The sequence below is a fragment of the Leptonotus elevatus genome, chromosome 10, assembly GCF_054856555.1.
Source record: "Leptonotus elevatus isolate MCC_2025b chromosome 10, RoL_Lele_1.0, whole genome shotgun sequence".
NCBI lineage: Eukaryota > Metazoa > Chordata > Actinopteri > Syngnathiformes > Syngnathidae > Leptonotus > Leptonotus elevatus.
The window spans coordinates 22,157,557-22,173,285 of NC_141248.1; the positions used below are offsets into that span (position 1 = coordinate 22,157,557).

The 15,729-nt window shown below is 38.3% G+C and overlaps 1 protein-coding gene across 6 annotated transcripts in view; it reads right to left on the reverse strand.

Annotated features, from left to right (window-relative positions):
- Window positions 1-1,343: 1,343 nt before the first annotated feature.
- Window positions 1,344-15,729, reverse strand: part of asic1b (acid-sensing (proton-gated) ion channel 1b) — a 159,315-nt gene continuing 144,929 nt past the window's right edge. For 3 of the 6 annotated variants that reach the window (XM_086087164.1, XM_086087159.1, XM_086087161.1), the window contains 6 exons: window positions 14,905-14,961; window positions 14,107-14,260; window positions 8,499-8,590; window positions 8,261-8,340; window positions 6,685-6,786; window positions 1,344-3,992 (listed from right to left, as the gene is read on the reverse strand). In XM_086087164.1, coding sequence (XP_085943290.1) covers window positions 3,903-3,992; window positions 6,685-6,786; window positions 8,261-8,340; window positions 8,499-8,590; window positions 14,107-14,260; window positions 14,905-14,961 — 575 coding nt within the window. In that variant the 3' untranslated portion in view covers window positions 1,344-3,902. Of the gene's footprint in view, window positions 3,993-6,669; window positions 6,787-8,260; window positions 8,341-8,498; window positions 8,591-14,106; window positions 14,261-14,904; window positions 14,962-15,729 lie in introns of all 6 variants that reach the window. The other 3 variants (XM_086087162.1, XM_086087158.1, XM_086087160.1) reach the window with 1 other exon arrangement.

Sequence of the window (15,729 nt, forward strand, 5' to 3'; positions counted from 1 at the left end):
TGTGTGTGCATGTGTGTGCGTGCATGCGTGTGTTTAAGGTTGACTTCCACTTAAAAAAAAAAAAAAAAAGCAAAATTGTCAAGTAGAATAGGAAGGTTTTACTAGCAAGATTTCTTTAAAAAAGTAACCATTAGCCCAAAAAAAAAGGACATACTTATTGACTCATTAGTTTATTTATACTACGAGGATTTATGGAATTATATAATATGTCATATATTATCAGTTATAAGTTAAATACTTTACGATTTTTAAGAGAAAAAGGCTTTTAAACAAAAACTGCCAGGTAAGAAGAATTATCTTGGCACACAAAGAACATATTTTGCACATTTTGTCTTGACTTGAGATTTTGACTCTTGGTTAGATTTCAGTTTTTGCAGCATTGCTCCTCTATTTGTGTCCGGTAACAGCGTGAATGTTCTGATCTGCAACCACAGAATCCGTGGCTCCGTCCAATTCTGTGTTGACCACACAAACTAGGGATTTCGATTAGTGAGGAGAAATAACTCAACAACAAAATTGCTCAGGACAATCTGTCAGAGACATTCGATAATTGGGGCCTTTGTTGACGTTGGCAAGACGAAAAATATTTACATTTCAAATTTGTCCAGATTGTTGGCATTTGTATACATCGCTTAAGCAGTCAAAATTAATATTCATCCACCTGAGCCTGCTGACAAACAAGCTCTTCGGAGACGTGAACGTTCACAGATTAAAAATACAATCTCAGAATAGCAATTTTCCAAAATGATATTTACACTTTATTTATGCAGGGCTAACTCAATAAAATAGCCCATTGCCTGGGTGATGGAGGCAGGATCAACAGGCAATAAGTGAGCGTGTTTCATATGAAAAGCAAAAAGGAAACAGTCAGATCGGCACAATAGTAATCATAAGACAATACTGTTATATCCAGAAGAAGAAGAAGAGTACATTTTCTTTTACATTAGCTCTACATACATAGTGGTGGTATTGTGCTTTGAGAAGACATCGGCAACAAGAACACGGATACGGAAACAGTTCAACAGCCCCACAACACAAAAGGAGTCCACTTCCTAACATTGTCCTTCTGTCGCAGCCCCCCCCCCCCCAAGCAAGAATGGATGGATGAATGAAAGTGTACAAATGAACAGAAAAGCAACAAAACAAATACAGTGGTTAAAAAAAAGTCTATAGAGGTTAAAATGACAGATTATTGTGCAGAGATGGCAAATCCACGTCCAGAAAGTTAAAAACCCTGTCACAGTTTGGCTTTAGCCCCTGATGCTAGCTCGCTAGCTCCCTTACTGTTAAACCAGCACCATGGGAGCTAGTTAGCTAGCACCTGGGGCAGGTTTTTAACTTTCTGGAACTGGATTTGCCACATTTGTTCTTGTAATATAAAAATTTGACCAAGATAAATAACTGAAAAAGATTTTCAAACATTGTGACCTTTAACCTGTATGACTCGATCAAAAACAAAAACATTTTTTTTTTTCTATTCAAGAGCGAAAGTAAATATGAACAGCTGAGATAATGTGGTTGTACAAGTGTCACACATCCTAAAAATAGGATGTGGCTGTGTTCAGTATTGTTTTCTCACATGTTTCGGAGATTTTAAGGTCCATTGAAACCAAGGTTGAACTTTTTGGCGTACACCAACACATCACCGCTCATCACCAAAAGATCAGTATGTAGTAGCTAGTGGTGCAGCGTTTTTTTTTTCTTTTCTTTTTTTTTTTTTTAGGTGGAACTGGGGCCTTAATTCAAGATGGAGGGAATTCAGTTCAAAATAGTAGTCAGTGTTAGCAAAACACATTCACACTTCTACTTTAAAGCAAGTAAAGGTCAGGAAAAGCCAACTGGAACAGCTGAAATTAATTTGGGGTTAATCAGAGGCACTTTAGATGTTGGCAGGTGTGTTCCGTCTCCCATTTAACAAGTAATGCTGTAATTGGCTCATTGAGAATGCAGCCACACACTCCGGTTATGAGGGTCTGCACACACATTATTTGAGTTGTTTATTTTCATTTCCTCTTTCAAATATATATTTTTTTGCAATTGAGTTATATAGGTCATAGGTCACATTAATGGTAAGTTTCAAAACGATTTCTTCTAAAAAAAATTTATTATATAAGCCCATAATACATACATAATACATTTGTACATGGGTGTGTAGACTTTTGATATCCATTTTAGACGAATAGATGACAAATCAAGAATAGAAAGTGTGTCGTCCACGCCAAGCGACCAACCTTAAGACATAGCGAACGATATGACGTCTGGTAACATTCAAAATGAATCAGGCCCCAAATTGGGCTGACTAATGGAAGGAAACCTGAAAGTGTGTGAGAAGAGAGAAAGGAATTATTTTTAACCTCATGCCTACTGCGGCCATCTTAGGTCAGATGACATTCAAAATCATTACGGTTCTTGCTGTGACCCAGCGAAGGAACCCTGGAAGTTTAAAAGCAGAGTCGGGTTGAACATTTTTGATGAAAAAAGAGGGCGGGAACCTGCCCTAAACTATCTTGAAGATTTAAAAAATAATATATAACATTCAAAAGCAGTAGGTTTGTTGCTGTGACCCACAATAGGAAACCCCAGAAGGACAAAAGCAGACTTGGGTTGAACTTTTTTGGAATAATAATAATAATAATAATTAAAATAATAATAATAATAATATAATTTGAACCTTGCCCATTTTTAATCCTACTGCATAACATTCAAAAGTTGTTCCACCAATGTTTGACTTTGCCTTTGAGACGTCCTTGCTAGCTTAATGCTAACATTAATAGGAAATGGCATAGAGGGGCTAAAGACTAGCATACGCTTTTAGTGAAACAATATTCCAATACTCACAGGCATGTATTGTTGATCATCTGCAGAAAAAAAGATTATATTACTGCAACCTAATGAGTCACTTAGCTGTGGTGAAAGTCTTCTTCGTTTCCGTCTGCATGACTGTATTATACTGCCCCTGGTGGCCAAGTTGCACACACCAGAAGAAACTACAATGGATTTAATTATGATGTGCAAAAAGTTAGAATTCTTTACATTCAATTTAATTATGTTATTACTGCATGTACATACAAAGATGATTCTAGTGTTTTAAGTTAAGATTGTGGTCCCAGGAACGAACTAAACTTGTATTCAAGGCGCCGCTGTGTGTCTCATTTGAATGTGAGCAAAAGTGCGGAGAAGAGTCGCTTTGCGGGGACGACAGAGGCATCTTTTGCGTGATTCGTGCACGCATACTAACGCACACGCACACACGACATGAAATGCGTCAACTTCCTCCTGCTGAACGAGGCAAACTTGGTACTTTTTGAGTATTATATTCATATACATGTGTATATATAACACATATAATAAAATAAAAATAAAAAATAAACTGTAAAGCAACCAATAAGTCATGCAAATGGGCGAATTGGAGCATGCATTTACACGGTGAGCCCTGAACTTTCCGCCAATGCTCGCTTTGCGAACACACGTCATGGTGTCGCTACATGTGCTGAGCAAAGGGGCATGTTTGACCCTCTGGTGTATGAAGGTGGGGGCACTCTCTCTCTCTCTCTCTCTTTTTTGGGGAGGGAGGGGACTGTACAGTTTTCGTTTCTTCTAATGGGTGCGTTTGAGAGAGAGCGGTCCGAGTTGACGTCTCCTTTGCGGCAGTGCTCCAGAAGGATAAATAAAGAATTAGAGTCCTACTTGAAATGGATGTTTTGGGGTGCTCTCTCTTCTCCGCTAAGCCTGGGGCGACATTCTTCCTCCTATTTTTCCCCATCCGGGTTGCGCGTACAAAACTTTCTCTATTAGGCCGTGGCATCAGTTCCTCGCCCGCATTGTCTCGTTGTATGGATTTGGACTTTGGTTGCAATAACCCACGCACGCACTCACTCACTCAAGCTCAGCTCACGTTCAACTCAGCAGGTGAAGTCCTCAAAGTTTCCCTGGGCCGGGTGATGAGGTAGCATGTTGTACGTGGACGGCGTGCGCAGGTTATCGCACGGAGCCTAGCGGGAAGAGAAAATGTTATGTTCTATGCAGTTGCACTCGTCTAAACATGGCATTTTGATTAAAATTGTGTTTGTGGAAAATGAATTAAGCAGCAAAATCCACCTGTTTTAATTCATCTAAGGGGGCGGCCATTTAAAAAAAAAAACTTGTTTTGAACAAAGAAGAAGAATAAAATAATAATAATAATATAATAAATAATAAAATTATGTATAATAATAAATATAATAAATAATAAACAATAAGACCAGTCAATCCAATTTACATGAATCCTATAATAAAATAAAATACAAATTAAAAACAAGGAAAAAACAAAAAACAAGTAAAAAAATAGATAGAAAATAATAATAATAATAATAATAATAATAATAATAATAATAATAATAATAATAATAATAATAACAACAACAATAATAATAAACAATAACATTCAGATAGCTCCAAGAAAACAAAAAAATTCTGCATGGATATTAATTATCAAATTACATTTCTTGTTCGTTACAAATTTAAGAGACTTAAAATAATTGTCCGTTTCAATCAAAAATAATTTGAATAAAGGTTCTACAGGGGGCGGCCATTTTGCCACTTGCTGTCGATTGAAAATGACATCACAGTTGCTCAGGGCTCAGGTAACGGATGTCACATGACTGAACTCAGAAAACAGGTGCGCCGTGATCTCATTAAGTTAATCGTGTCCACCCGTTCTCATCAGGCCGGTCCCTTTAATCGCTTGGATTTTCCAAGCGAATGTTAACAACAAAGATGGCTGATTCTGATAAATTGTTTGTTGTTGTGGTAAACACAATCAGTTGTGTAAGGTGGCTTACGTCAAGTTACTTTTTTCGAATAACTAAATTAATGTTATATTAGAAAATAGATAAATATGTATTTAGGCGGGCCCAAAAAAAATCGATTCTCATAAGAATCGCGATTCTCATTTAGTATGATTCAGAATCGATTTTAAATGTCCCAAAATCGATTTCATTTAAATTATTTTATACTGTCTTGCCCTTGTTTGTATGCGCTTTTATTGGAAGCGCTGTTGACGTTGTACACGATTTGGCCACTTAGGGGCAGTGTGGTTCCGTGCATTCTGATACACTCATAAGTTGTAGCCACTTTATAGTAGAAGAAAAAAAGTCAATGCCAATAAAAGTTGTTTTTTTTGCAGCGTAGGAAACGCATATGCTGGTGAGTAATGTTAAGAAGCTTCTCTGTATACATTCCTGAAGCGTTTTGTATATTAGCCGTTCTTTTGAGTGATGAAAGCGCTGCGAGTAGCATGCTAATTAGCATTGGCGAGTCAGACTGGAGTAGATCATGACGATATTTTACACATCTATAAATTGAAGCAGAATTCCTTGTCAGTCAAATCATTTTCAATCAAAAATGTGTAACGTGTAAATTATGTTTTGCCATTCACGATCTGGCTCAACAGGGTTTGCCATTGTTGAGTTATTTCAGATTTAAACCGGTTGGTGAATTTCGGGTAAATACCCCGCCGACTTCGCAATTCGGATTTCCGAGTTACTTCCTGGTATGAAGTTTTTCTAAGAAGAAGATTTTTATATGTAGTGTTGAATGTTGTTTTATTATTTTTTATTTAATTTTTTCTATTATTATTTGGATATTTGAATATTGTTCAGTCCACCCTGCACTCCTACATTGCTACCCCTGCTTTCCTGCATTTGGGTCCTCAACTCAAAATAGAAATGCAAGTGAAAACGTGCTTCGGTGCTCAGCATAGACAGTAAAGCAAGAGCGGACCTTTAAGGTTAAAATTGAAGGCCGGGGGCTGGAAAAATCCAAGATTCAATCCATAAAAGTGATGGAAAAAAGAGGACCATCGTTCCTTTGCTCTGCTTTCCAATTGAAGTGTCTTGATTGAGGCGGGCAAACGTGAAGTGTCACCCCCACCCCCCCCAGCAAGCTTTTAATCTGACCCCCTCCCTGCTTTGATTACGCTCCATCCGCTCTCACGTCTCATCTCGTATCTCATGCTCCGACCCCTTTACTCGTCCGCCCACCGCCGCGCTTCGCTGCCGTCTCACGAGCGGCAGAGGCGGGAGACGACCATGTGTTCGGACGTGGCGAGAGCACTTAACTCATTCACTGCCATTGACGTCAAAAAATTAATTTGAACTATTTCTATTAGTTTCACATTTTTTTCCCCACTTTTGTTAACAAGAGTGTGACAACCTAGAATTTTTTTTTATTGTACATTTTGAACGGATATAACATTTTTGATTAATTGTGAGTAAACTATTGAAGTCATGCAATTAATTACAATAAAAAAAATAATCATCTGAATTTTTAATAATCTTTCCTTTTATTTATTTTTTATTAGGGGTATCATTTTTTAAAAATTGTAATTAATGACATGACTTCACTGGTTTACTCAAGATTAATCACAAATTTTATATCTGCTCTAAATGTACAATCCATTTTTTCTAGGTTTTCATACTCTTGCTAACAAAAGTGGAAGAAAAAAAAGTGAAACTAATAGAAATAGTTCAAATTAATTTTTTTGAATTTTTTGATTTTTTTTTTCAAATGAGTTTTTGACGTCTATAGCCGTCAATGGCAGTGAATGAGTGAAAAGGCAACTCCGGGTTGTACGTACGTACGTACACACATACAGCATATGTTTTACGCAAGTATTTGTATTTTCGCCACCTCTGGTTTACTGACATGGTGCTTCACATCGTCCAGACTCAGCACGGTGCCCCGGTCGTTGTTGTTGCGCCCTTTGTGTTTCTTCTTCACGCATCGGCACAGCTTGTACTTGATCACCTGAGAAGCAAGGGACAGACAGATAGACGGACATGTCATCGTCGCGCAAACGCCACTCGTTCCGAGCCCACGCAATTTGTATTGAAAGAGGATTTCACGCCACTGTAAATGTTTACCCGTTGACCACGCAAAGCCAACAAATAGACAGAGATTTGCAGGTGAAAAGCTCTCAGCACCGCAATATTTCTCCCCGACTAATGACAGCGGACATTCTGACTCATCTAAATACAACAGATGAAATGTTAATGTATTCAAGACGTGTGTGTGTGTGTGCGCGCGCGGCAATGATGATAAGTTCAATTCAGTCTTTTTTTAAGGAAGCGACTGACAGCGGGAGTGAACGAATAAGTGCTACTGATTTTCCGACACATTTTCATTTTGATGTTGTCTGAAATCTCTTTAGCTGCTAAAATATGTATAGAATAATAATACGGTATACAAAGTACTTTGTATATATGGACAAGAGGTATGCTAAATAAAAGTATGTATGACTAACAATACTACGCTTATGATATGTATTTCATAGTCAATACAGAGTACTGATTCAATGTCATTGTTTATTCTTTCCAATCTGTATATTACACTCAATGCAAAAAAAAGAAGAAGAAGTTTTTTCCCCCTTTCCTTCCAATATGTATTTTATATTCAATACAGAGTGTTGACCTTTAATTGTCAAATTGGTGCTTGTTCCCTTCTTCCAATAAATATTTTATAGGGCTGGGTATCGATTGTAATTTCCTCAATTGATTCAATTTCAATTCACAAGAGATTCAAGTTCGATTCAATTCTCTTCAGTTCAATCTGATATTGATTAATTATGGAACATCAATTCTTCTTAAATGTCAAGGACAGTAACTGGTCGAATGATTTAGTTGATTAATAATTCATATTTTCACAATTCAAATTTAATAATTGTAAATCTAAACTTAAAATATTCTGAATTGTCTTTAAGTGCAATGCGTTTTTCATAAATGTAATAAAATACTTTTAAATCCATGTCAACAGTAAATTTCAAGAAAACAGTAAGATACAAAAAAATTGTCTTAAGATTTCATGGGAAAAAAAGACATATTTAAATCATCACTTCATGGCTTTATGAATCGATATTGGGCTCGAAAAGAAAAATCGATTCAATATCGATCATTCCATTTTTAAAACCCAGCCCTAATATTTTATATGTAATACAGAGTAGCGATTCCATGGCAAAAGCATTTTTCCCACACATTAAAATGTGCTTTATATATAATACAGATTTTGAAACTGGCCTCTTTCTTTACATATGCATTTTGTATTTAATACAGAGTAGCGCCCTTATTATGAAATTGCCGATTTCTACTTTCTTTTCAATTCATGCTGTCATTTATAATCAATGCAGAGCGTTTTTTTTTTTTTTTTTTCAACATACGTTACGGTGTATACCACACAATGCAGCTCTGCAATGGTTTTGCGCGGTGACGATTCAGGACTGCTTTACCTCGTAGAGGTAGTCAAAGAGTTCAAGGATGGTAAGGATGCTGGCTCCGATAAAGAGGCCCATCTGACCGCCGATGTCACCTGAGAGGCAGGACAAAAAAAAAACACACACACACACACACACACTGTTGCTGTGTATTCCACAGGCACTACTCAAGCACTCCTAACCTTTCGGAGCTTGTTTCAAAACAAAAGCCTCCGCCGGCCGCGCATATCGTCTTCGTCGGTCATCTGCTTACCCAGGAGACCCGCCAGCTCGTAGGCCTTCTTTTGTTCGATGGTCTCGTAGTTGAGAGCTTCAAAGAAGATATCCAGGACCAGAAGGTTATCTCTGCGGACACACATGGGGCGCAAAATGAATATACACGCCGAGACGGTAGATGCCTCCTGGATTCAATGGCGTAAATAACTTGCTGTTGCTAACTAACAATTGGGTTGGCTCAAGGTCCTTGTGGGTCTGCTCCAAAAGAACGAAACATAAAAAGGCTATTTTGAGTCTGAAGGCAGCTTGTTATCCAAAGTCGTGACCAATCCGTCTCTCTGGAGATGAGATCAACTCCACACGTTGGACTTCTGCTTCTATTCTGATCAGCCTGCATTGTTTTTTTTTGTTTTTTTAAATAAAATTGGAGTCACGAGAAGCAATGAGCCGCCATCAGTGTCAAAAGAAATTCTGGTGAAGTTGACGGCTGAACCGAAGTGACTTTCAGGCAAATGAGGGCAGCGCGGCATCTGCTCACATTCCTCTTGAAGACATTCGGCGTACATTAGCACGTTAAGTAATGTAGGTCACCGGCTACTGTTCCATGGGAGGCGTTTATTGTCGCAACAAGTCAACAAGAAAGCCGACGAGCTCCAACCACAATTTAAGAGGCAAGCAAGCAGCAAGGAACGGGAACTCTATGGACTGAAATAGAAACTGAAACTTGAATAATTTATACTCGAATCTGTATCGCTAAACTTGATTAATTGCGTTGGAAAAACTGAGGTTGAATTACATATTGTGTGTAATTGGAAAACGGAATCTGAATGATACAAATTTTAATTGTGTGTGTGGAAATGAACTCCATTAAACTTGAACATGACTTTAATTATTATTATTTTTTATTTTATTTCATAGGGGTGTCAAAATGAGTGCGTTAATTTTGAGTTAAATTAAAGTTCCTTTAACGGCACAACTTGTACAAGCCTGTACTGGGGGAATTCCAGTCGCAACGCAGCAGACACGTCCACGTCAAAATTTAGCAGCAATAAATGGAAAAATAATGCATATATTTGTGGAGACTGGGGTCAAGTTGTATTTTACAATTTGAAAAATGTGCAGAATTTCACAAGTTACTTCATGTTAAAGATTAGATAGCTCTTTATATGAAAAGAAAAATGCACTGAGCTGTCACCAACGTCTAACAAATGCTATTATGCCATCTAGTGGCAGAAAAATGACCTCAACACAAACCAATACCACACTCGTTTTTTTTTTTACAGTAGCCTACAGTGCATCTTAATTTTAACTAAATTTTATGAATTATTATATAATTACTGTATCAATGACTAAAAGATGCAGCCATATTTCTTTTAGTTTAACATGTTTCCACTTTTATGTTAACAAGAGTATGAAAAAAATATTTTATTGTACATTTAGAACAGACATAAAATGTGTGATTAATCGTGAGTTAACTATCGAAGTCATGCGGTTAATTATGATTAAAAGATCTTCACTGAAAATGCAGCTCTACTCAAAGTGAACTTCGTCTGCAAATTCAGTCCTCTAAATTCAGATTCAAATGAGCTGTCTTGGTACTTTAGGAAAAGCAATCAATCTCAGATACACAGATTCGCTCTTCGTCCAATCGACATCTTAGCGTTGGAGCATGTGACGCGTTGGCTCTCCGGAAAAAATGGAATCTCCTAAGCAGTTCTCAAAGTCCCAAGCGTGAAGTCTGCATTCATTGTGAAAATGGATAAAGTATTCATTACTTTTGGTGAACAATGACTTGTTTTTTTTTTTAAGTCATTACAGGGGCAATGGAACAGGCGGAAAATTGATGTCTGGAAGCAACCGCCTCCATATATAAGATATATTATAAGAGTCTCTTTATTAGCAACATCTTTCACGCTGGCAGTCGAAGAATTCCCCCCTGGTGTATCGCTGGAAGGCATAACTGATCAATAGGTATAGGCACATTTTCCTAAAGGCGTTTTTGGTCAAGCCGCAGCGAGGTCGAAGCTTCCGTTCCGCATCATCTTGTTTTATGATGCCATGTGTTGCAATACTTGATGTCAACCCGCTGCAGAAAACCAGTTGGTGCAAAGATTTGGCTTTGACATCACTAAGCGCCGAGCAGCCCACCTGCCAAGGCATGCAGGGGTGGGCCCACCTAAATAATGAATCTTGCTTTCACTCCACAGAGGCGAGGGGAGCCGGTGTGGGAGCTTCTCTCCTACGCTTCTTCTTCTTTGAAAGTTTTCACTTCCACGCGTTTCCCTGCAGTCGGCATCCTGCCAACGACGCGCCATTTACACCACCGGGCACAGCCCACATATGGGGACTCTCGGGGGGGGGGGGGGGGCATCCCAAACTGAATGCATGGGCAGAAAATTAAAGCGGCCGTAAAAAGTTTGAGATATCGGTCGCAAAAAAAAAAAAAAAAAAAAAAATCTGGTTGAACCTAAAAGTAACATTTACAAGTGAACTTAATTTCCCATTTTCTACACTTTTCACGGCACTTCTACAAATATTCAATGTATTGCCTTTTTGTGACAAGAAGCTAAATGGCAAAATTCAAAACAGGTGTTTCATTCGCTGTCTATATTCAAAATGTATGAATGGACTAGTCCTTCTAAATTGTGGGCCAGGGGAAAATAAGAGCTAAAAAAAAAAAGCATTGCATCGGGGCCCACCGGTCATCTGCCCTGTACGCCAGATGGTCAGTCCAGCCCCGCTCATCATCATGTTGTTCATGTTTTGGCATGTAGCGCCCACTGATCTGAATATTATTTCCTGAAAATGCAATAATGCCCCGAAAATATGGAAATAATCATGAGTTCATTCAACTTAATATATTCACCTGAATTAAGTTAATCCAAAGTGACTCCAATCCAAAGTATGACGTTTAATGAACTCTTTAACTTAATATATTCACGTTGGACCAACTTCATTGATTTTTTTTTGTTTTTTTTTTTAAAGCTGGTCAATAATTCAATTTGTAATCTTAAAATTGTTCTCTTTTTAGAGTGTAGGGTCAGTAGGGTGTTGAGCCCGTCCGTCCGGATGGCCTGCAGATAGCATCATCATCTTGGCAAATGTGGAATGACGAGTCATGACGGCTCAGAACATTTGCAACCGCAACTGTCACCGAACGGCACTTTCTGCGTGCGTCTGTTTTTCCTGCTGCCGAAAGGCTGCAATCTTGCCATCCCATGAATATATTCCCCGGACCCGTCCCCGAGGACGCGCGAGCGATTAACATCAAAACAGAGAAAATAAAGTGGGCGAATTCACATCTAAGTGAAGGAATTAACGGCGCGACTTTAGGGGCGCTCTGACAGCATCTGGTGTAATTATCTTGTCCCGAACTGCTCCGCCGAGAACCATAGATGAAAGATTCAACTGTTACTGCACCCTCTTTCCCCATTTCTTTCAGCGATTTAATAACTTAACTGAATCTTTTAAGCAGATTTGGCAGAGAAAAACGCTCAATACGTGGTGGAATAATCCAATTAAGCTCACTGCCGTCTTTTCACCTGCGGGACAGGAATGTGTTTCCTCAAGAGTCATGTTGAGCGACTCTGCAGCCAGCAACGGAAGACCACTTGCTATCATATGGATATATTATGGAAAATAGCCTTTTTTAATGACTTGTGTAGAAATACGGGATCTCTGGAGTTGCCGCCCACCCATCGAGTCTGAAATCACAAAACCAAGTAAATCTTGTGCCTATTTCGGAGAACTTGTCTGTGAAGGAGCGCTTATGAATTTTGTCAGATTAAGATACAATAGTGGGTTAAATTTAATAAACTTGCTTCTCCTCTAATTACAAAAGGGACCAATCAATTGGAGTGGGATTGAGGTGGGATCAACTGAACTGTGCTGGCCTCCATTTTACTTCTGTGGCGTTCTGCCAAAGATTTCACGTTCAAGAGGCTGAGTCCCCGACAACTGGATTTTCGACGACTCAAAATATGAACGGTAGCTGCGCAATGTGGTGACGTTGCAAATTATAGCCCATCGAATGCACAGATGAAAATCAATTTCCGGGTTTAAGCTAAGTAGAGCTGTCAAAATTAATCGATTAATCGACCAGAAAGCAATTATCAAATTAATCATCAATTATTTTAACGATTGAGTACAGTGTTCCCTTGTTTTTCCGCTGGGGTTAGGTTTTCAAAAAATTCAAAATTGCACCAAAAAAAATCCGCGAAACAGCGAGGATGCAAAAAGTGAACCGCGTTATAGCGAGGGAACACTGTAATCATTTGGAGCCAATTTTAATTTAAAAAAATGTAAAAATCCTCTGATTTCAGCTCATCAACAGTAATTGTTCATTGATTTTTGCAAAAGAAGTGAAGAAAAAGAAGACGGATTATCTTGGGATTTTACTTTGGAAAACAATTGCCCAACCGGTAACGTAGTAAATCAATTCCCCCCCCCCCCCCTTTTTAAATCACTATAAGAATACGAAGTACGAAATAAACACCAATCACTGGTTAATAAAGAGTAATCAGGGGGAAAAATGCTTTTGTAATACACTTTAATGCAAAATTAAAATTAATCCGATTAATCAATTAATCGAACAAATAATTGATAGATTAATCAATTAAAAAAATGTTCGATAGTGACAACACTAAAACTAAGTGAGGCATGAAGCGCCAAGACATAAAGAAACAGTATACGATACACTTAAAAAATATATATTAAAAAAAAAAATATATATATATATATATCTGTTCTAAATGTACAATTGTTAGAATAAATGTACATAAGTTATCCCATATTTACTCTCATAGTATTGGAAAGCATGACTCATGCTTTTGCGGCTGCAGAACAGGACTGTGCCCTTATCACAAGATAAGGACTGAAACATTTTGAGGGCTCGGGCGTGTGTGCCTCAGAGCGGGCAAGAGATTGGAACTGAGCACATCTCTGTCCGTTCTCCTCGCAAGCAAAAAAGGATCTAAGTCTCTTGTCTTCCTTCCTTGTCTGTTGTTTATTAAATGTTCTAGGTTGATGGAACCTGACAACAATAAAATGTACAATAAAATATTCAAGTTTTCATACTCTTGTTAACATAAAAGGGGAAACAATGTTAAACTAATAGAAATATGGCTGCTGCTTTTAGTCATTGATACAGTAAGTTCATAATAATTCATAAAATTGAGTTCAAATTAAAAAGATGTACTGTACTCTAAAAAGCGAGTGTGATCTTGATTTGTGTTGATGTCATTTTTCTGCCACTAGATGGCATTATTGCGTTGGTGACGCCTCAGTGCATTTTTTCTTATCACATTAAGAGCTATCTAATCTTCTAATTCTGCACATTTTTATAATTATCAAACACAACTTGACCCCAGTCTCCACAAATCTATGCATTATTATTACATTTATTACTGCAAAAAATTTGACGTGTCTGCTGCATTCCGACAGGAATTCCCCCAGTACAGGCTTTCAAAGTAAGGGGCGGTCAAAGGAACTTTAAATTAACTCAAATTTAACTCATTAATTTTTACACCCCTATTGTCGATACATTTTATGCAGTTTTTGTTTGGTGGTAAGTCATGAGATTTTTTTCAAGTAAAATGAATGCTTTGGCTCAATAAAGGTTGAAAACCTGACATAGCAAGACTTACGCAATGTACTGCTCCGTCTTGTTGAACTTCTTGGCGAGATACTTGGCAGACGCTTTGCTGGGGATCTTGACGAAAGACATCTCTTTGCCAAAACGCGTCAAGTTGCACGGCGTCTCGCACACGCAGTAGTCGTTGTCCCTCTCCACCAGGAAGTCTGGAGTGGGGAAAATGCGAGAGGCTTGGAAGGAGGAAGTCAAGCGTGGATTTATCACGGATACGGGATGACAAATAAACAACGGCGACGTTGTGCAACAGATGCCGCGAGGTGAGGCTGACAGGTAAGGTTTTGTCATGTGGACACCTGAGAGTGCGAGTCAATTAGGAAACAGACAGCAGACTTGAAGGCATGTCTCAAAGACACGCACAACTGAGATTTAGTGTTGGAGGATTTGATGCCATTGGCGACAATCGGATTAAATGTAAGCATTTTCCTTCTGTTGCCATCAAAGTTAACAAAAGCCTGATCATCGAATTTCTCTGAAATATTATCCAGAGTGATTATCTTTTAGTGTTGGGTGTTAGTGATTTTTCCTTCCCAATCTGCTCAATTTTTTTAATTTTATTTTTTTAATTTTATTTTTTTCCATCTCTCTCAACCTTTTTTTTTTTTTTAAAACCTGATAAAACCCCATTGAGATCCGTCAATTATAACGTACGACACCATAAACCGGATTTGCCAATTTCCCCCTTCATATTGTGTGGGGACTCTAAAATGTGAAAATAAAATAAATAAAAAATAAACTCTTTTTGTGTATGTGTTTGTATGCACACTATGTGCATTAGTGGGTTATCTCTTACCCAAGGCCGGATCTGCACACTCCTTATACTGCTCAGGGGTGCAGTAGGGGGCGTCTCCTGCAGTGCAAAGTAAAGCATCAAAAAACATTTAATGATAATCAACACCGCCTTCAATTGAAGCTAGCTATTTAGCCACATTTCGGCATAATAGGACAGTACAGTGCTGGGCTTATTTGAAGACTTCAAATCGTCCATTCTGTGTGAAATGTGATTGGCTGGCAACCAGCCCCAGGAGTTGTACTTCGCCTCTCACCGAAAAAGTCAGCTGGCATAGTAGACTCCAGCTCATCTATGTGCTTCATTAAATGCAGACAGCCACGACAGAAAATAGATGGCTGCATACGTGTCCTTGAAGGCAACGTTCCGACAAAGAGGACGACATTGACACAAAGGACAAGCGCGGGACATCCTACATTAGGTGTTTGTTCTTTTTGTTGTGTCTTCATGGTAAGATTTTGTTTGAGTAAAAAAAAAAGCACCTTTTGTTCACCCATTTATTTTCTGTACTGCTCGTCCTGTTCAGGGTCGTCCCAGATGACAAAGGGCGGAAGGCAAGGTACATCCTGCGGTGGTGGGATGCCATGTCGGGCCCCGTCATTGGTAAAGAACACATGGAGTGGGAACTACGAATGTCCTGAATGCACTTTTGGTAGCGTAAAGCTCCATTTGGCAACCTGAGGTATGGAAACCTCATAACTCTTTACACGTAACAATCACTATTCAAAAATATTTTTTTTTCTACAGAAGCCTTGACTAGCTATTCAATAAAAAACTCAAATACTGAAAAGAAAACAATATTTTGGAGAGTCTTCAACTGCATGTACA